The sequence below is a fragment of the Eublepharis macularius genome, chromosome 1 (assembly GCF_028583425.1).
Source record: "Eublepharis macularius isolate TG4126 chromosome 1, MPM_Emac_v1.0, whole genome shotgun sequence".
NCBI classification, from domain to species: domain Eukaryota; kingdom Metazoa; phylum Chordata; class Lepidosauria; order Squamata; family Eublepharidae; genus Eublepharis; species Eublepharis macularius.
In genome coordinates this window covers 100,431,681-100,452,522 of record NC_072790.1, presented here as the reverse complement: position 1 = coordinate 100,452,522, position 20,842 = coordinate 100,431,681, and the positions used below count along the sequence as shown (strand labels likewise).

Sequence of the window (20,842 nt, the reverse complement as noted above, 5' to 3'; positions counted from 1 at the left end):
AAACAGGTGTCACAGCAGTACTCAGTAGATTCACTCTTATCCAGAGTTTCAAATTCTGGTTAAAATGGAATCCTAGTTAGCACTAGAACAGTTAATGATGCTGGTAACTATAGTTGAAATTGGGCAGGAACTTGCACAGAAAAAGAAGAAATGAAGGCAGGAGGCATGTTGATCCCTGAGTGCGCTCTTGGACTCACAGTGATGGTTATAAGATTTCTGACATTACATGCCTCATTACATGAATAATCAGTACATTATTCTGGAAACAAATGGGAATCCTCTTCCTTCCTCAGAATCTTATACACATGACATGGACCTGCCTTCTACTAATCAAACCATTGGTCCATCAAGGTCAATATTGTCTACTCAGACTAACAACAGCTCTCCAGGGTCTCTGGTAAAGATCTTCCACATCACCTACCACCTGACACTTTAAACTGGAGATGCCAGGGACTGGACCTGGGACCTTCTACATGCCAACCAGAGGCTTTATCTCTGAACCCTAGCCAACCTTGAAATCAGTGAGACATGAAACTGAATGATTACCTTGAATAACACTTCCAACATAAACAACATTTTATAAAGTCTTCTTGGGGTGGAGCCAGTAATCTCAGGAACAGCAATGGCCACCATATTGGAGTCTGCAGTGGGAGGAGCAATCAGTGAAAATCACCCTCCGTCTACAGAAATGTCCTCATACCACTAGAAAACAACCGTAGTATACAACCTATTAGTTCTTGGAGAATTTAGATGCATGATATTTCATCCAAGACCTCATCCTCAGGGCCAAACTAATGTTACATTTTTGGTGAGTCAGACTGGGGTTCCCCAGCCCGGACTCACTTTTCCTGAAATTACACGGCAGCTGCAGGGAAAGGCATTTTTAAAGTCTGCAGGAGCCCAGTTCTGCTCAGAACTGAAGTGAGAGGGGAAGAGGGGTCCCTGCCTGCCCCTCCACACTATTTTCAGAAGTCCAAACAGCCCCCAGGGAAGAGTTTATGCAAAGTTATGCAAATATCTCCCTTATGGGGCCATTTTGGTTTGGGGGAAAACATCATGGAGTAGAAGGTAGGAGCTCCTCTGCCTCTGCCCCCCTCCCCCCAATTCAAGAGTTCTGAGCAGACTTGGGCTCCTCGGGTCTATAAAAATGCTTTTCCAAGCAATTGCAGTGTGACTGCAGGGAAAGCAAGTCAGGTCCAGGTCAACCCAGATTGATGTGCCAAAAACTGTAACATGTTTGGCCCTTAATGAGGTGTTAAAGTGTTGTTTAGGTTGTTTTTATGACTTTAAGACTGCTTGTGGGGGTTCATAGTATTGAATACTTCTCCATACAAAAATATTCCCTGCACTTAGAAAATTAGCATGTCAGAGAGCAAGCTTCCTGTCCAGCCTTCTCCATTATATGCTAGTTTCCTGTGTTCAGGAATGGGGTTTCGTTTTTGATTTTTTGTTATGGAAGACAAGGTTTACCATCCAAGGAAGAACTAAGCTTAAATATGTTTCATAATTTTCTTTATCTGCCTCATTTTGAAATCGTAATACCTTGTAAAATTCTACTTTTTAAAAAAACTCTCTTTGTTTGGTCAGAATACTTCGGGCTTCTATGCAGAAATTGATGGAGCTAAAATACAACTACAGGACAAACTGGCCAACCTATCGAGGTTTGATGATGATATGGTACAAACGGCCATAGAGCATGCACAGAAACTTCAGGGTCTTGCTGATGAACTGGAAAGGTAATTTTAATTAGATCCAATTGTGCTGCAATCTAGCCAAAGTTAAGTACTTTTAAGACCCAGAAATCAGAGGGTCAGGATTAAGCAGATGATCAAATGCTGATTTTAAAACTGATGAGTGAGCAAGCAAAATATCACACTGATAATAAAATTACTACAAGTTTGCATTTAGGTAGAGTGCTTATACTTTTTCTCAGTAGTCCTTACAACAACTCTGTGTTGTTACCAGAACTGCTCTTATTAAAGGGGGAAATTAGCTTTAGCAGTCTGTAACTTAAAATTAGCGCGGATCTTAACCTATGTTTACGGAGGTCCCGATCCCAGACACTCTAGTGAAAAAAGAGGCAGACTACAAATAGGTTCAATCACGTGTATTTGCTAACAATGTGGCGTAAGCCTAAACTTGCACAAGCATACAAGAGAACACACAAGATCTAAGAAATACAGAGTAGGAAATGCAGAGACTTTCGCATTAGCGGGTTCCCAACGATGGTGGGGAATACTCACAATCCTGGAGCGAAGCAGAGACACAACAGCGAGGTGACCCAATGCCAGCACTGGGACCACAGACGGACAGCAAGGGATTCTGGATAGGATGGCACGCGCCTGGCTGGGACAGGACGGGAATGGCACGAGCACCATGCGGTCTGAGAGACCAGCTTAAATACCCCAAAACGTACCCTGGGGCTGGTGCTGTACTTGGTGGTTCTCACAGATTAAAACAAAGGCTCTAATAGGTTACTGAATGGCTTGGATGGGCCACTTTGTGATAAGTGACACCTCAGGAAGAGGGGACAAAAGAGGGAGGGGGAAATCCGAGTGGGCTGAAAGGATGTTCCAGCAGACAGGGCTTGTCCTGATGTCATCAGCTCTGGAATGCGGAGGTTTCTTTGAGATGCATTCTCTAAGTGCTTGGGATGGTTGGCACTTAGTTCCTTCTCCGGGGCGGCTCCTAAGATATGCAGAGCGAGGTGAGGTACTCTCGCTGAGGACGTGGTGTGCCCGCTTCGCCGAAATGGCTTCCCAAAGCAGTCGTCTTCCCTGGGTCTTCTGGCTGCCTAAGAGCATGGTTGCCGGCTGGGCATAGCTGGGGCTGGATAGCAGGCTGCCCGGTAGCGAGGGCAAGCTCAGCGACCGGCTCGCGGGAGTCTCCAGGTGGGAACTGACCAGGGAGCGCCTAGCCAGGCTCGCTGGAGGTTTCCCCGGCAGGCGCCCGGCTGCTAGCAGCGGCTTGGGCCCATATGAGGCAGGCTTCCATGGAGGCAGGGGGAACAGCACGTAAAACACAGTCCAAAGCAGGGAACAGGCACGGTCCGTGGCAGATGGCAATGCAGGCACGGGGCACACTTGTAATAAAGTCCAAACATACACTGGGAAATCCAGATACAGGTCAGGGCAGGGTTGCCCAGAAAAAGAGTCCTTTGTGCAGTTATCCAAGCATGGAGTCAGTAAACTACACAGCCTATTGCAGCAGCAAGGCAATTGACAAGCAGACAGGAAACTGACACGTGTACCAGAACACACACGTGCAGGGCAGTCTTTGGTGCAGCAGTAAAACAGCAACGCAGGAAACTTGAACACAGTTCATGGCAGGCTTTAAAGCAGGAGAGGGGGCCTACTTGGCAACAGTGTCTGTAGATTACTATCCCAGTACTATAGATGAGAGGATAGAGAGTCTGAGAAACTGGCTTGCTTAAGTTAGTAGTTAAAGTGAGACCTGAGCTGGAGATTTCCATGCTCCCAGTCTGAAGTCTGTAGAACTTAGCATACATCCATATCACCCACCATTCATGATCAGACTAAACATCAGCTGTACAATTAAACTTTGTGATCAACATTACATCTAAACTGCATTTCTGTTGCTCAGTGAGAAAGGCACACTATAAATAAAATAAAATACCATTTACTGAATCTCTAATGGCAGTGTAACTAGAAAACCTCAAGGCCCATGTTTTGAAGCAGGCAGTCCTTCAGATATCCTTATCCCAAGCCAATTTATGTATGTTGTTTGATTCAACTCTGGCAAATACATATTTCTACTGAATGTAAATAACTCTGTATTTTTCTTTCTTTGTCACAGGACTTTGCATGGTATTGATACAAATGGACTAGTACAAAAAGCATTAAATGCTTCCAATGTTCATGAAAACATCATTAATTATGTTCATGAAGCCACTGAAGCATCAGTCTTGGCATTAAACACTACCGAGCGAGTCAGTGATGTAGGTAACATCATTATATAGTTTTAACTAAGGGTGGGACTATTTATTGTGCTCTTCTGCTATTTATTGTTCTCTTCTGCAATATGAAGAGGCAGAATGGAGGAAGAGGGATTGTTTATCTGTTTCCTCTCATACATTTTCCCCACCAGAAATTGCTACCCACATCTGCTTTTATCCTTGCTGTTCAGGAAACTTGTGAATTTTCCTCAGTAAAAGTTACCCTTTCCATATGCCCACCTGCTCCTGTGTGTGTGTGTATGTGTCTGTACATATATGCATAGTCACAAAATGTGTAGTACCATTATACTCTTCTGTGATTTTGGGATCCATTGGCACTTCCTGAAAAATTCTGCCATGTGAAAAATTCCCTACAATTGCCCCAAAGAGGGCAAGTTACTTTGGAACACATTCCGGACTGGTTGATTAGTTGCTGCCTTTTAATGTTAAACAGTTGTGGTATTGATTTCCAGCTGCCTCATTTGACTTGCTAGGCAAACACAATAGTATACTGTAGGCCAGAGTACTCTTGTTAGGGTTGCCAGGCAATTGACAGGAGATGGGGAGGCAAGAACTTACACTTAGGTGGAAGGCAATTGGCACTCCCAGTGCAATGACATCATTTCTGGTGTGACCTAGAAGTGATGTCATCACACCAGGGGCAATGTTCTAGCATTCATCCCAAACTTACTACCCATAGAGATCTGGGTGAATGCTAGAGCTTCACCCAGCATGACAATATTCCTTCCAGATCATGCCAGAAGTTGTATCATCATCTCAGAGATGCTGATCATGCCTCCCCAGCTAGCCAGCCATTTTAATTCCACTGCCTACCTAAGCAGCAGGCAGAAATGGTGGGGAGCAGGAGATCCCTCACCATTAGTGGGAATATGGCATCCCTAGCTCTTGTCAGCTCCCATTCATTTCAGTGGGGCTTTCCCCCACTGAAAATGTTTCAGCATAATGTATGCAACATTTCCAAGCAGTGTCATATACAACTTTGTCAGGCACTATCTAGCTGTGATGTCTGAAAGCAACCTAAGATCCCTCTGTACTACAAATCTTCCAATTAGGCCATGTATAAAACACACCATACAAATTCAACAAAATATTGCTGTTCTCCAAATAACACAAAGCAAAATATTTCAGCGACATTCCCAAGGGAATTGTGTTTTGGAATTACTTTCTAATCTTTCCTGCAACATTTGTCTCAGGCACTTCCTTCCAAATAAGGACATGAGACATACAAGTATGGGTTTAACAGTTTTTAGTGATTACACCAACCTTGCTTGCCCTTGTCTGAATGTGCAATGTGCCAATGGGTGCATAACTTGATCACCTTCCCCTGATGTGCTGTAAGCAACTACCAGGTTTGGGACGATGCCACTCAGCAGCACCAAGGAATTCTTCCTAAGGCATCCTACCCAGTGTCTCTGGATGCTTGCCAATTCTCCCTACCTATCCTGAGCAGCTCTCTAAACTAGTAATGACTTAACCATTTGATAGACCAGGCCTATTTATATAACCTCCTAAGGACATTGTCAAACAGGCATAAGATGCTCCAACAAGCCCATCAGGGAAACCAAAAAAAAAAATCTTGCTTGGCCATGAAGCAGCTGGCTAATACCATGATATCTCACAGGACTGAGAGTAGGTCAGCAGCATGTGGCAAATGCCCTTAAGTAACCTCCCATAACTCTTCCTCCAATTTGCTGGCAGTTTACAACCCTGCCAGTTCTGACCAATGTCTCAAAGGATCCAGGACAACTGATCCACACTTTTAGTGCCATGAATGCCTTTTCATAATAATTTCTGCATTTTATAAATGACTGTACTGCAAAGCTCCAGAAGCCTTGCTGCATGCAGTGCAATGCACGTGTGGAGCTATTCTGCTGAATCATAGTAAAAGACTGTGTACATGAAAACTGTTTGTACCTACACGTATGAAGGGCACCTAGATCATGCCAATTGACTCATAGAAACCAAATACAGCAGAAGCTCTTATTTTCATAAAGACTTGTTTTGACGTTCTCTTAAATCAATTTGTAGGCTGTGGTCGGAATTGACACACAGATCACTTACCATAAAGAGGAAAGCAAAAGACTTCTCAATCAAGTCAAAGAACAGCAACAGACGGCACATGCTAGTAAACATAATCTTTTTCCTTAATTCATTTTCATACACTCCTCTGTAACTGTAAGAGTCCATGAAGAAGAAAGAGATTAACTCAATAGAATAAACCCCTATTTCTCATTGTAATATAGAAGTTTGAATACTGCAATCCTGATGGAAACTGGTCTAATAAAGATATATCATTTTATCAATTTTGCATCTCTGGGAGTAGCACTAAAGCAAATGTCTATATAATTACATTTTTGTGTGCCTGTGTGTATGCGTGCATGCGTGTGTGAGAGAGAGAGAGAGATTTAATACCATATTGGTACTTTCTTGTACCAAAATATAAAACAATATAAAACAATTGGGATTACTGCTTTTAACCAGTCAGAAGTAAAACTTAGTCATGCTTTGGCACCTATCATGAACTGGCACCTATCTCCAGTGGAAGAAATACATATGAACTATACGGTTCTGCAAGATTTAATTAGAGGAGGTATTCAGTGCTCTCCAGGAGATAATTTACAAATTCATACCACCTAAAACTAGGATTGCCAACTTCCAGGTGGGGCCCAGAGATTTCCCAGAATAACAATTGATCTCTAGATTGTAGAGATCCATTCCCCTGCCGAAAATGGCTGCTTTGGAGGGGAGTCTGTATGGCATTATACCCTACTAAGTTCCCACCCATCCCCTCCCTAAACCTCACCTTCCCGAGGCTACAGAAATCTCTAGAAATTCCCCCATCCAGAGTTGGCAATTCTACCTGAAACTCAGCTACTATATGTGACATTAAATATCTCCCAATTAAAACGCTGTAATTAATTAATCTCTGTTAAAGAAATAGCAGTAAGCATTTTTTATGCATTAATACCACTGCTAGATCTACAGAGACATCCTTATTAGAAACACCCATCTGAGCCCACTGACTTCAGTGGCCTTTGAATGCTGTGTGTTTAGGACTGCATTGATAGTATTTAAGTTATGTGGCAATAAAATTGCTTCTTACACTTTATTTTTTCTGATTTACAGATTATTTCGCTGTTGGAGATGCAGATCAACATGTTAACGGAACGCTTGCCCAGAAGAACGATTTTAAAACCCGTTTGATGAAAATAATTACAAAAATTCAGGCGTCCGAGCAAGGTCAGAAGAAAAATGCTAGAAAACTCAATCTTGTAAAACTGATTAAAGAAGAAATATATATGAGAGATTTCTTTAGTGATTGTGCGAGGCGAGATTAAAACTTCATCCTGCTTGATTATTGTTAAATTTGGATTGCATGCCTGCCTTTTCTTTTATTGGATACTTCAGATCTTTCTGTTTCATTTTTTAAAATAATAATGTTTATAATGGGGTGATCTCTGCAATGTAAGTGCAGAGAAGACTGATGGTGGGGCAAGACTGCAGACAATTTACTTATGTGCTTATAAAGCATTTGCCCCGGCACCCCCCAAATACAACATGAGACAGTCCAAGACAACTGACTTTGGGTTCAACTAGTTTTGCTTCTTCACAGTGTCCCCTATAGCTGCACATCATGTGATGGCCTGTTTTGAACACCCGTTCCATCACCATGATACCTCAGATATTTGCTGATTAACCCTACCTGTCCTGGACAACCCTCCCTATTCCTACCAGCTAGTTGTGGACTAACCAGTATTTCAACCAGGTGTATTTGAGCAGGCAAGGGGGGGGGGCTACCCCATTGCTAATCAGATGAACACTGCCCTCTCCTCAAATTCCTGCTCCATAATTGCTCCACAATGGCAACCAACTAGTCCAGCACTGTACTTTGGGAGGGAGGGTGGCAAAATGCCTGCTGGGGAGAAGGCACAGGTAAGCAAATAGCTTCCTGTTTCCATCTCTTAATTGGCTGAGACCCCTTAACCCCCACCAGCAATGTCTCATGCCCCATTGGCATTGATGTGGGGCCAGAGTAAAATGGCTCCACCGCATTAATGCCATGACTCACCCTTAACTCCCATGCAGCTATTTTGATGGATCCCCGTATGTAACTGTCTGGTAGTAAGTTGTCAGGAATGAAACTCACATGTAGTGTTGCAGAATACATGCTGCTGTGACAGTGCTATTCTGTGTGCCATCATTGTGTGCATTTCTTTAGGATCTGCATATTGAAATAAAGAGACAAAATCAAGTACACATTAGTACATTTTTTCTGGCATCTTAAGCACTAGTGAATATTTCAATTCACTTCATGGATTAACTGAGGCAGGGTATTTCCCCGCAAAAGTCCATATCATAATAAATCAGTTACAACTCAATCTCATACATATTTACTAAGTTATAGTCTCATGTGTGTTTACTTGGGAATGAACAGCACTGAACCTAAAGCCAGTGTGTTGTAATGGTTAGAATGTTGGAGATGGATTTGGAGACTTGAGTTTGAATCTCCATTCTGCCATGGAAGCTCACTGGATTATCTTAGGCCAATCACACACTCTCAGCCTAACCTACCTCACAAGGTTGTTGTGAGGATGGAATGGAGGTGAGAACCATGTAAGCTGCTTTGTTGTCCACATTGGAGAGAAAGGCAGGGTATAAATAAAGTTAAAAAAATGAAAACAATTAAGATTTACTTCCAAATAACCAGCATACAATTAAGTTGTCCATAAAGTCTCCACAGTAATTTTTGTTTCATTTTTCATGATTTCCTTACCACAGAGTATTTTGTCTCTCACCACAGTTAGTCTATTAAAAACCATTCTCTGTTTGCTTTACAGGTAATGCAAGGCAACGATTGAACGAGTTGAAAGTCATTACTGATGAAGCCCTAAATACTGCCATGACAGTAACCCAAACTGCTGTACCAATGACTCAGAATGTAACCAAATGGTCTCAAGATCTACATAACTTTAAGCCTGAATCAGCAGCTTATGACCATGCCACAACTACAACAAGGGATACAGGTATAATGCTGACAATACCAAATCAGTGAGATCCAGAGTTTTGTGAGGCTACAATAATAGCATTATAAATACTGATAAATACTAGTATCACCAGTGCAAAGGCAGCATAAGATTCATAGGAATCATAAAAATATACTAGGTTGTCTGTCTTTAGGTTTTTTTAGCCATTGCATGGTGGCTTCATATATTAATTTTAAAATGGATAGCTAAGATGGTTTTAGTGTACACAGTTGCGACAAATATATGACTGTAAACCATGTACACTGAACAGCCAGGATTGAATTTGGTTCTCTGTTGGGTATATACTGAGCAACAAACCCAGTTTTCCTCCTGTGTAATGTAATGAATTAGCCTCAATGTTCACAGGAAAAAAATGAGAAAAGATCATAACATTTTTAAACAGTCATAAGAAAGCCATTTTTCTGCATTGTATCTGCACCCTGTATCATGTCTAGGATTTCTGTAATCCTGGTCTTAGTAGATTGCTTATTAGAAGTCTCATATTGATTGTATCAATAATGTCTTCTTGCATTTGTGCCTTGGGAACTGCACATAGCAACTTCTGTCAAGATGACACTATTGTTACTTTGCAGTTTGCTGTGTTGATGCCAAGTAACCCGCTCAGCCTCTTCTTTCTTTTTCAATTACAGTGAAGACTCTCACAGAAGTTGTGCCACAACTTCTGGATAAGCTACGGACAGTGGAGCAAAAGTGGCCAGCAAACAATGTTTCAGCTAGCATTCAGAGGATCAGGGAGCTCATTGCACAGACAAGAAGTGTAGCAAACAAGGTAAAGTGGCTGAAATCCTAAACAGAGCTATATCCCACTGTTAACATCAGTAGGCTTAGAAGGGGATAATTCTGTTTAAGACTACACTGTTAGTGTAGCATCCTAATATCTCCATTAAGACAGCATCATTAACTCTGACTGCTTCCACACATGTTGGATAATCCACTTTCAATACTCTTTAGTGAACATTTGGAACTGCTTTTCCATGTGTGGAACAAAAAATCCACTTCCAAAGGATTGCTAAAGTGCATTGAAAGTGCATTATTCAACATATGTAGAAATGGCCTCAGTCAAAATTAAACTGTGTTTTCCTAACTGGAGGATTCTAAGAATTGGACACCATAACAAGTTATCCATTTGAACTGCAGAATGAAACTGATTTTATGTTAATGTTGGCTCTGCACATAGCAAGATAGCACCTGTTCATTATATGCTTCAAATGCAGATTCATAAAAATAATGAATGAATAAGTAAATAGCCAGTTTGGTGTAGTGGTTAAGAGTGGCAGAACTAGAGATGGGCACGAACAGAAAAAAAAAACCCAAACATGATGTTCGTTGTTTGTTGCCATCCACAAACAGGAACTCACAAACACTTACGAGCATGACCTGTTCATGAACATGTTGTGGTTGGATGGTCGCGGGGGCCAGCAGGCTCTCCTGCAGCCATCATCCAAGTTTGGTCATTTTCCTCTTCTCCATTTTGTCCTCATAATAACCCTGTGAGGTAAGTTAGGCTGAGAATGCATAACTGGGGCAAGGTCACCCAGTGAGTTTTCATGGCAGAGTGGTAACTCAAACCTGGATATCCCAGATCCTGGTCTGGAACTCCAATCACTATACCACACTGGCTTTCATTCAGTGGTGGCTGTTGAACAGTAGCAAGCAGCCAGTCCTAGATAAGTCATATAAGCCACATGGCAGCAAGTTGCCCAGTGGTTGCTAGAGATGGGCACGAACAGAAAAAAACCTGAACATGATGTTTGTTGTTCATTGCCATCCACAAACAGGGACTCACAAACAACCACAAGCATGGCCCTGTTCACGAATATGTTCGTGATTGGCTTTTCGTGGGGGCCAGCAGGCTCTCCTGCAGCCATCATCCAAGTTTGGTCAAGATCCCTACTGCACCACTCCCAGAAATCTGACCTGAGCAGGCACCAGGAAAGGTACCAATAATAAATAATAGTTTGGCCCCAGAGCCTGGCAGCAGCCCTGGAGCTTGAAGGGGTAGATCCCTACCGCACCACTCCCAGAAACCTTACCTGAGCAGGCAGCAGGAAAGGTACCAATAATAAATAATAGCTTGGCCCAGAGCCTGGCAGCAGCCCTAGAACCTGAAGGGGTAGATCCCTATCCCACCACACACAAAGAAAATTCAAACTCCAATGCACGCTCTCTATCAAAATGCCAACCGCAGCTGTCCCTCTCCCTTTCTACTGTCTGCAAAACCAGAGCTGGCAGCCCCCCTCCCCCTGCTCTTTGCTCCCTTGTTGCAACAAATTTGGAGCTCCACACTTGAAAGGAAAACCTGCCTATCAAGCTAAATTGGTCTTAGATTGGGGTTTCCAGGGCAACAGCAGGAGTTCAGACAGACTTCAGACAATCCCTGCCTAAATTGCCAAGGGAATTAGTTGCAGGTGCCAGACTGTCTGGCTTGATGAACAGCAACAAACGAGGCTTGCAACAACCACCTGTTCGATTAGAATGGGGCCTCGCAAACAGCTTGTTCACGAACAGCAGATAGGGCTGTTCGTGGCCTTTTTTTGTTTGTAATGCTGTTCGTGCCCATCTCTAGGCTGAACTCTAATCTGGAGAACCGGATTAGATTTCTCACTCCTCCACTTAAAGCCAGCTGGGTGACCTTGGGTCAGTCACAGTTCTCTCAGAGTTCTCTCAGCCCAACTAAATCACAGGGCGATTGTCGTGAAGATGACAATAAAACACACTTTGTAAACCACTCTGAGTGGGTGTTAAGTTGTCCTAAAGGGCAATATATAAATCAAATGTTGTTGTTGTTGTTGTTGTTGTTGTTGTTGTAATAGTGTTGTTGATACTGTTTTGGTTAGCATGTAGTTATCCCCATAGGAACTGCAAATTTGATTACATTTTATTAATCTCATTTATATCCTACACCATGTGTGTACTACATGCGATCCAGCAAGACAGAATCAGCCTATCCACCTTATACTATATTTCACAGTACAATAGATGGTATTCTGCAGTCTGACACAGGCAGCAGTACCAAAGGAATTTTTGAGTCTCTATCAACCCAGCATATATATCCGGTGGGCTGTGTTTAGCTTGTTGGATCACAGCTTAAACAGACCTGGGAGAATGAGAACAAAACATATGCTCAATGGAAATTTCAGTCTCTGCTAATAATATGGGTAACTGTTGCTTGGGACCTTTGCAAATTACTGCTAATCCTTGTCTACAGAGATGAGCTTATCATCTAGCTTTATAAATCTCCTCCTCAGGTTCAAGTCTCAATGTCATTTGATGGTCAATCGGCTGTCGAAGTCAATCCACAAACAAATATGGAAGACTTAAAGGCTTTTACATCCTTGAGCCTATATATGATGCTTCAAAAGGACAATCCAGAACGGGCAGCACCTCAGGACAGGTTTATTCTGTATTTGGGAAGCAAAAATGTAAGAGAATTGTTCATTTGATTTTGCTCATAGAAATATGCTTTCAGAAATAATGGTAGTTTTACAAATGGCAGGGGGGGTTCAATAAATATATGAAGCAAAACCAAAGGGGTAAACTACAGTTTAGCATAGTAGGTTGTTTTGTTTTGTTTTTTGTTTTGTTTTGTTTTGTTTTGTTTTTTGTTTTGTTTTGTTTTGTTTTGAGACAGTTTCAGACTTCTTACAATCACAGTTTCTTTCTGTTCCTTTTACTGTCTTTTCCTCAGTTCATTCTGTTCAAATAGCAAGTTATGTCAGCTGCTGCAGAGCAAGACTGAGTTTCCTTAATATAATCTCAGTTCCAATCAACTCTTCGCAGACTTTAAATGTAATGAAGCAATTATTGTATTTTAGCTTTCAAGGTTTAATCAGCATTGACTTGTTAGCCATGTAGATATCAAGTCCTCCAGCTCAAAGATTTTCAAGATTAAGAGTCTCATTTGCATGTTGGCTATAAGTGCATGGCATTTTTTATTGATGAAAACAATCACTGAAAAAATTTTAAACACACTTATTAGTGAAAGATGTTCTGAAGGCTAAATTATAACAATTAAAAGAGAATATAGCATATTTCTTTGACTGTATACTGAAACAAGGTAGAGCTGTTCATCAAGAAACATACCATCAGATAACCTTCTAGCGAAGGGTATCTCCACTAGATGTACATAGCAATCAATTAAATACTGGCTCAGCCATCAGCCTTTTCGTTTTTGCACCTTGTACTTCAGGAAGGCTCTCTGTCTTTCATTTTTTTTAAAAAAAAGCTGCATTAATATTAATGTCTTATTTTATCACATTAATTTCAAAGGAAATATTTTAAGTATAAAATTACTCTAGGGGTTGATGATATGGGGGTTAGTATCAGTCCAGTCAGCATCATGCACAAATGTGAAACACTGGGGAGGAGGGGTTTCCAGAGCTCATTATCATTGGAGAGGAAAGGTAGGTTTAGAGTGACCTCAATAGCTCTAAAAATATGGTATTTGTCACATTTCTTGTTTCATCTGATGCTTTCTTTCAAACAGTAACAGTATACACAGTATACCTACACATTTCTCATTTAGAATTCTTCTGAGCTTTGTGCTGCAACCTGGTCTGAATTCAAAGACCACACATTCCAATCAGTAGACAGGCCTACATCTACAAGTATGCAATTTAAGAACAAAAGCCAGTGTCTGTTTGCAGAACAATTTATACATAGGATGGTAGGGAAATTCCTTGGCATTTAGATGTGCAGCCTAATTCTGCGCTGCAGTTCCATTGAGTGCAATGGGGGCATACTTGCAGCTTGGTTTTCAAGTGGTTCTTCTAATTGTTCCATAGTAGGGTTGCAGACAGTTCATTGCCAATAGATAGATGCTAGTTCTCTAAAGGTCGTTCTTAAGAGGTGGGGCAGACCCCTCTTGAGGGACATGGAACCCCTGAAAGGAACCAAGGATTTGAACAAGGATCCTGAGATAGGTGGAGTATTTCCCATTCTGTGAGCCTATTCAGCTGATTAGCTGATTATTCCTTTAAAAAGAACTTCCCCGTATTAAGATTTGATTTGTGGGATAAATGCTACTCTAAATTAGCCCATCTTGGAAATGTCCTATTGTGAAAGCAAATATTGGATTAGTGCCCTAGTCCATACTTGCACGTAGCATTAGATTTCACTCTCACAACTATGTTCAAGAAAATATGTATTTTTACATGCGGAACAGTAGTTGGTGACTGGTTAGGAGAGCAAAAGGTATTATAAGTTTCAAAAATCAGGAAGAGTGAAAAGGAGGAATCAAATCAGCAAACTTTCTTGGGTTACAACTTGGCAACTTAGTTTCGTAGAAATTAAAGAAAAAGCTGAGCCTGTTTTGTAACACTGAACATTTATGATTTCCACAATAAGAGGATTGATTCTGCCACAAAAGCCCTGCCGCAGTAAGAACAACATCATTCTAGGTATATTATGTTTTCTAATGAGAACATTGAGAGTAGAGATGGACACGATCGGAATCATGATGTGAAAAAAACCTCGATAATGGCGTTTGCGCCATCGGGACTCAGCTAATCGGTTCCGTCCACGATGACCGATCCAGCGTTCGGGGGGGGCTTGATTGGGGGGGCCATCGTGATCTAATCGGAGAGCCAGACACTCAGGCACCAATAATCTATTCCCCTAGCAACGGAGCCAGGGGAATGCTTGAGCTGTGTTTGCCCTCCTTCTGTCACCCTAGAAAACCGAATGGAAGCCCAGCTTTCCTTGATTAGCAGGCTTCCTTCCAACCACAGAGCAGCAACCCAGGGGAGGGAGGGGGAAGGGGGTGTTCTGAAGCCATGGGCACAAAGGTTTTTGGCTTTTTTAAAAAACGGGGCTTTGTAGGAGGAATGGGTGTTTTTCTGTCTGTCACTCTCTGTTTTTAACCTGCTTTTAAAACACTGTATTTTGTGGGAAAACCACATTCATGGTTCTGTGTGTGTGTTTAAAATATGCTTTTGAAGACTGGCTGCTTGCTTTTAAAATCGGGTGGGGAGGAATGGAGGATTACGTCCCTGCTTTTTTTAAAAAGCTGGCTGAAACATGTTGATGTCTTTCTCTATTTGGAGAGGCAGGGATAGATCCCCCCCCTCTGCTCTAAGTGTGTGTGTGTGTGTGTGTGTGTGTGTGTGTGTGTGTGTGTGTGTGTGTGTGTGTGTGTGTGTGAATCAGGGCCAGATTGATGGGGGGCAGGGGGTAGTCCGCCCCCAGCGCCGCCAAAGAGGGGGCACCGGGCACGGTTGCCAGCCCCAGGAGCACGCCTGGGGAAAGTTGAATGGCACGGGTGGCCTCCCAGCCACCCGCGCTGTCTTTTGCCTTTCCCGCAGGACAAGGGGCGGCCCGGCTTGCAGGAAAAGCAAAAGGCAGTGCAGGTGGCTGGGAGGCTGCCCGCGCCATTCATCTTTCCCCAGGACAAGGGGCGCGCGGGCAAGCCAGCTGCCCCTTGTCCTGGGGAAAGGCAAAAGGCAGCACGGGTGGCTGGGAGGCCGCCCGCGCCGTTCGTCTATCCCCAGGACAAGGGGCGCATGGGCAAGCTGTCCACCTCTTGTCCTGGGGAAAGGCAAAAGGCAGCACGGGTGGCTGGGAGGCCCCCCGCGCCATTCGCCTTTCCCCATGACAAGGGACATGAGGGCAAGCCAGCCGTCCCTTGCCCTGGGGAAAGGCAAAAGGCAACGCGGGAGGCTGGGAGACCGCCTGCGCCGTTCGCCTTTCCCCAGGACAAGGGTTGCACGGGCAAGCCAGCTGCCCCTTGTCCTGGGGAAAGGCAAAAGGCAGCACGGGTGACTGGGAGGCCGCCCGCACCGTTCGTCTTTCCCCAGGACAAGGGGCGTGTGGGCAAGCTGGCCGCCCCTTGTCCTGGGGAAAGGCAAAAGGCAGCGCGGGTGGCTGGGAGGCTGCCCGCGCCGTTCACCTTTCCCCAGGACAAGGGGCGCGCGGGCAAGCCGGCTGCCCCTTGTCTTGTGGGGCAGGTGAATGGTGCGAGCAGCCTCTGAGCCACTCGCGCTGCCGCCAGCTCCACAGCGCACTGGGACAGCCGGCTTGCTGCATGGGCGGGGGGAGCGACCCAGGAGCGCGTGTGCACAAGAGCCTGACTACGGTTGCCCTGGGCGCTGGCAACCATAGATCTGGCCATGGTGTGAATGTCCCCTCCCTGAGGGGAGGCGGCTCGTTGCCGGGTTAAAAACTTTTTTCCCCCCTCTGCTCTAAGTGTGTGTGTGTGTGAATGTCCCCTCCCTCCCTGAGGGGAGGTGGCGATGAGCCACCTCCCCATGCCCACCAGGCCTGGTGGCTGCTGCCACCAACCACCATTCCTATATTGCTGGAAACAGCGGGGCACCTCCCGCTTTGGCCTCCCCGATTCCCGATTCTGGATCGGAAACAGGACTTGATCGGTTAGAATCAGTGACCTGGGTTCGGCGGTGGCCCGGATCCACGAACGGCTTGATCTGTATTTTTTTTTATCGTGCCCACCTCTAATTGAGAGTCCCAATTTATGACTATTAAAAGTTACATTTTCAGTTCTCAGAAATTTAGAGATTAGCTTGAAATATGTCCTAAATGCTCAGGAACCAGGCAGCATAAAAAGCATATGTACTTATTTACACCCAGCCTTTCTATCCAGTGAGGACTCAAAAGGGCTTACATAATTCTCCTCTATTTTCTCTTTACTACAACTGAATGAGGTAGGTTAGGATGAGAATATATGACTGGTCACCGAGCAAGCTTCTATGGCACAGTGGGATTTGAACCCATTATACCACACCAGCTGTTACTAAATTCACTAAATTCATACTTCTTCAGATTGAAAATCATATATAAATTTTGCACATTACATGCGCCTAAGCATGCAAATGCCCTGAGGGAGACTGACTTTGTCAGATCTCAGAAGCTAAGCTGTGTTGGTCCTGGTCAGTATTTGGATAGGAGACCAACAAGGAAGGCCAGAGTTGCTATGAAGAGGCAGGCAATGGCAAACTACCTGTGAACGTCTCTTGCCTTGAGAACCCCACAGGGTTGCCATAAGTCAGTTGTGACTTGATAACAGCAAAAAAAGATGTGCAAATTAGTTGTTGCTATCAGCCTTTTGAGGTCCATGATAACTCAGAGAAAGTTTTAAGGAGGTTGGCATAAAAAGAGACAACTGATCATGGAATGCCATTCTAGACCCATTTTATGCCAATCTTCATATAACCTTCTTTGTGACTTTTCATGGGGTGCTGCCAGCTCCCAGGCAGGCAATGGCCACTGTCATTCCTGGCTCCTCCTTTACCGTCTAGGTTTGAGTCCTCATTTCTTCCACTTATTCTTTTTACTCTCAGTAAGGTATAAGGATTACTTCTACAGCCATATTTTAATTATTAATTGTTCTGTCTCTATTAACTGATTTTTCTTTAATGTATCTGACCACTGAAGATTGTATATTTTTTCTTCAGACTAAAAATTATCTGGGTCTTGCAATTAAGAATAATAACTTGGTGTACATTTACAATTTGGGTGATAATGATGTCGAGATACCCCTGGACTCCAAGCCTGTCAGCACTTGGCCTGCCTACTTCAGCCTTGTTAAAATAGAGAGGTAAAATGCCCAACATTTGCTTCATTTCTTACAAAGATTGGCTGAGTAAATTCAGAAGGAAACAAAAAGGATAATTTGTTGACATTGCATTGAAGTGAAAGATGTTAATCACACTTTTTAAACAAAATGGTGAGGTAATTATCCCTCCTAACTATCTTCTGAACTTCATTCTGACTGTTTATATATAATGGGAATAGGGATCTGGATCCAGGGAGGGGTGTAAGTGGAATCACCCATGAGTTTAGAACTGTCTGTTTCTTTCTCTGAGCACTACATATGATAAACACTGTCGTGTTATTAAAATTCATTGCAAAAAGAAATCAGAAGTGGAGGTTCCTAACTAATATAGCAATGGTTTTCAAATTGTGTCAGGTAACCCTTCTTCACTGCTACCCATCATCCCTTAAAATGCACAGATGCAGAAGAATATCTGGTGTGTTCTAAGGCACCTCTCATGGTGAAACTGCAAATTATGTAATGGTTTATAGAGCTTTTTTTTCTTTTTCATAGAATGTTCTGAAACATCTCAGACAGTGAATGGAGCTCAGAAGTTATTATTGTAGGCTGAAAACCAAACTAGATGATATGAGGATCCACATATACTTCTCACATAAAGCATGAGGTGATGGGTCTACTCTGCCCATTCCTCTGCCTTGCCTTTCTATGTTCTGTTGTTTTGTAACCTTTTATGTGAGTTTGGCTCCAGAACCAGAAATGAACTAAGATAGGATAAAAAATGTCTCAAGCAACTACAAAGCTGTGGTGGTGGAGGGGACAGACAATATCTCTTCATGATCCATTTTTTAATTTTAAAAATTGACCCACAAATACTCCCCCCTTTATATTATATTTTATTATTCAAACTCCTTCCCCTTTATATATTAACAAAATGTGAATAAAGATCCTCCTAATTATCTATGAATAAAGATCCTCTGGATCTAAAAACACTAGAACTCCCTGTCATGTCCAGTTTGGCCCTAATTTATCAAGCCTATAGAAGGGTCAGTTTTTTTCAGAGAGAAAGATCATTTTTTGATTCTGTAGTTTAGTTGTTTCTTTGGAAGACTAGAATTATAGATGGGTGGGGAAGACAGATGTAAAAATAAAGTCTTTAAATGCCACTTTCTCTTAGAAATTGTCTATATCCTACCTGTGCTTCATGTTATCTAATGTCAGTCCTAGAATTGATTATGCTCTATTTCAGCAATTCTTCAGCTCTGTATTGGATCCTTGCTAATGCTATGTCTTTGTAAACTTGTATTTATTTATCCTATGATATTGTTTATGGAAATGTCCTAGACACTGTATGGAAATGTCCTTGATACTGATTGTAATAATCTTACACTATGTAATCTGCCTCGAGTCTCAGTGAGAACAGCAGGCTATAAATGACATAAATAAAATAATTCATCTTCTATATTTAATAATTCAGCTGAAGATATGACCACAGATCCTGTTTTTTATCCTGCTCTTGTTCAATAGGATTGGAAAGCATGGGAAAGTGTTTCTGACTATACCAAGTCCCAGCAGCACAGCTGAGGAAAAATTCATCAAAAAAGGAGAGGTTCCTGGTGATGACTCACTGTTGGATCTGGAGCCTAAAAATACCGTTTTCTATGTTGGAGGAGTGCCTCCTAATTTTAAGGTAGGAAAATAACTGTTTGTATGTGGTTCTGCTTTATATAGCAAAATTCTTCTTTTCTGGCTTTGATTTAGCAAACAGTTTTATCCAAACACACATTTCAAAATAAACTCTCTGAAGAGAACTATAATAGGGAATTCTAAGGATCCTCACAAAAGTAAAAATCCTATTAAATTATTTTTAACTTAATTTAGGTAGCTCAGAGTAGCTCTGATCAGGAGGCATTTTAGCTGAACAAGGAAAATGTTTTCTATGTTCTTATACAATATGCAATCATCGCGAAAGGTTGCAGTAAGGAGTGGCATCAAGGGATGGAGCAGTGATGGGGCTACTGCCAAGGCTGCAGCCTGGCAGAGATGCTTTCACACCAGGAATGTGAGCCTGCCCCCGTAAGCCTTTCTGATGTCACAGAGTCCTAAAGGTGATCTACCATTCCATGTGGGGACTAGTACTTGGATGGAATGGAGTTCAACTCTTAGACATTCCTTTTTTTCCTTGTCCATCCCAGTGGACCTTAATGAAAGATCCAGCTTTGCTATCTTCTTCAGGAAGTGGTGATAGGATGGTGGCACAGTGAGTGAAGGAGCCACTGGAAATTGTCTTGCTGAGCCCCCCTCCCCCGCCTTGAACTTGGTTTGGTTGCATTGCAGGGTAAACCTTCTTCCTTGCTACCTGGAGTTGCCAACTCTGGGTGGGAAATTACTGGAGATTTGGGGGTGAAGCCTAGGGAGGGTTGGGTTTGGGGAGGGGAGGGACCTCAACAAGGTATCATGTCATAGAGTCTCGCCTCCAAAGCAGCCATTTTCTCCAGGGGAATTGATCTCTGCAGTCCTGAGATCAATTGTAATTCTGGGAGATCTCCAGGCCCCACATGGAGGTTGGCAACTCTATTGCTAGCTAACAGGTAAGCCATTCAGTTGACTTCTGACAACACTGATCACCCATTAGGAGGGGAAAGGAAGTATTAAATACTGAAATGTCTTCAGTTAGTGCAGTTCTGGGCATGTCACCTGCTGTCTCACTCAATGTAAGCAGGACAAGGATGAAGGAAGATTTGATAAAGGAATAGCCAGATTGCAAGGGGTTTGAGGAGAATTAGCCAGTAAGAAGACAGCACAAAATTCAGCAAAGGTTCCATGAAAGAAACATGATGAACAGACATTTAAAGGAGGCAGAAATAGCTGTGAAAGACTCAGAGGAGTTAACCATGTAAGTCTGTAGTTGCAAAATAGTAAAGAGTCCAGTAGCACCTTTAAGACTAACCAACTTTATTGTTGCATAAGTTTTCAAGAACCACAGTTCTCTTCATCAGATGCATCATCAGTTTATGAAAGACTAAGAAGGAAACTGTTTCAGGCATGAATGGAAAGTATATTAAAGACTCAAAGGCAATATAATGAGAAAGCGGAACAGCAAGCATTCTTAGTGTAGAAAAAGTAAGAGGGAAAATAAAAATGGGGCAGAACTGTGGAGAGCCTTAAAGGAGTTTGCAAATGATGCAGAAAGAATTGGCAACTGAGAGCGAAGACAAAGTAAGGAAATTATTGAAGTTATGGGAGCATGAATGGAGCTGCTGCATGAAATTGTTCATTTGTTTATGTTATTTACAGTCCACCTTTCTCACTGAG

At 42.7% G+C, this 20,842-nt stretch overlaps 1 protein-coding gene across 2 annotated transcripts in view; it reads left to right on the top strand.

The window, feature by feature from the left end:
- Window positions 1-20,842, top strand: part of LAMA4 (laminin subunit alpha 4) — a 117,688-nt gene that overhangs the window by 59,185 nt on the left and 37,661 nt on the right. For both annotated transcript variants that reach the window (XM_054977530.1, XM_054977539.1), the window contains 9 exons: window positions 1,588-1,736; window positions 3,817-3,958; window positions 6,005-6,101; window positions 7,103-7,216; window positions 8,815-9,000; window positions 9,651-9,790; window positions 12,270-12,443; window positions 17,430-17,572; window positions 19,055-19,217. In XM_054977530.1, the coding sequence (XP_054833505.1) occupies window positions 1,588-1,736; window positions 3,817-3,958; window positions 6,005-6,101; window positions 7,103-7,216; window positions 8,815-9,000; window positions 9,651-9,790; window positions 12,270-12,443; window positions 17,430-17,572; window positions 19,055-19,217 (1,308 nt within the window). The remainder of the gene's footprint in view (window positions 1-1,587; window positions 1,737-3,816; window positions 3,959-6,004; window positions 6,102-7,102; window positions 7,217-8,814; window positions 9,001-9,650; window positions 9,791-12,269; window positions 12,444-17,429; window positions 17,573-19,054; window positions 19,218-20,842) is intronic.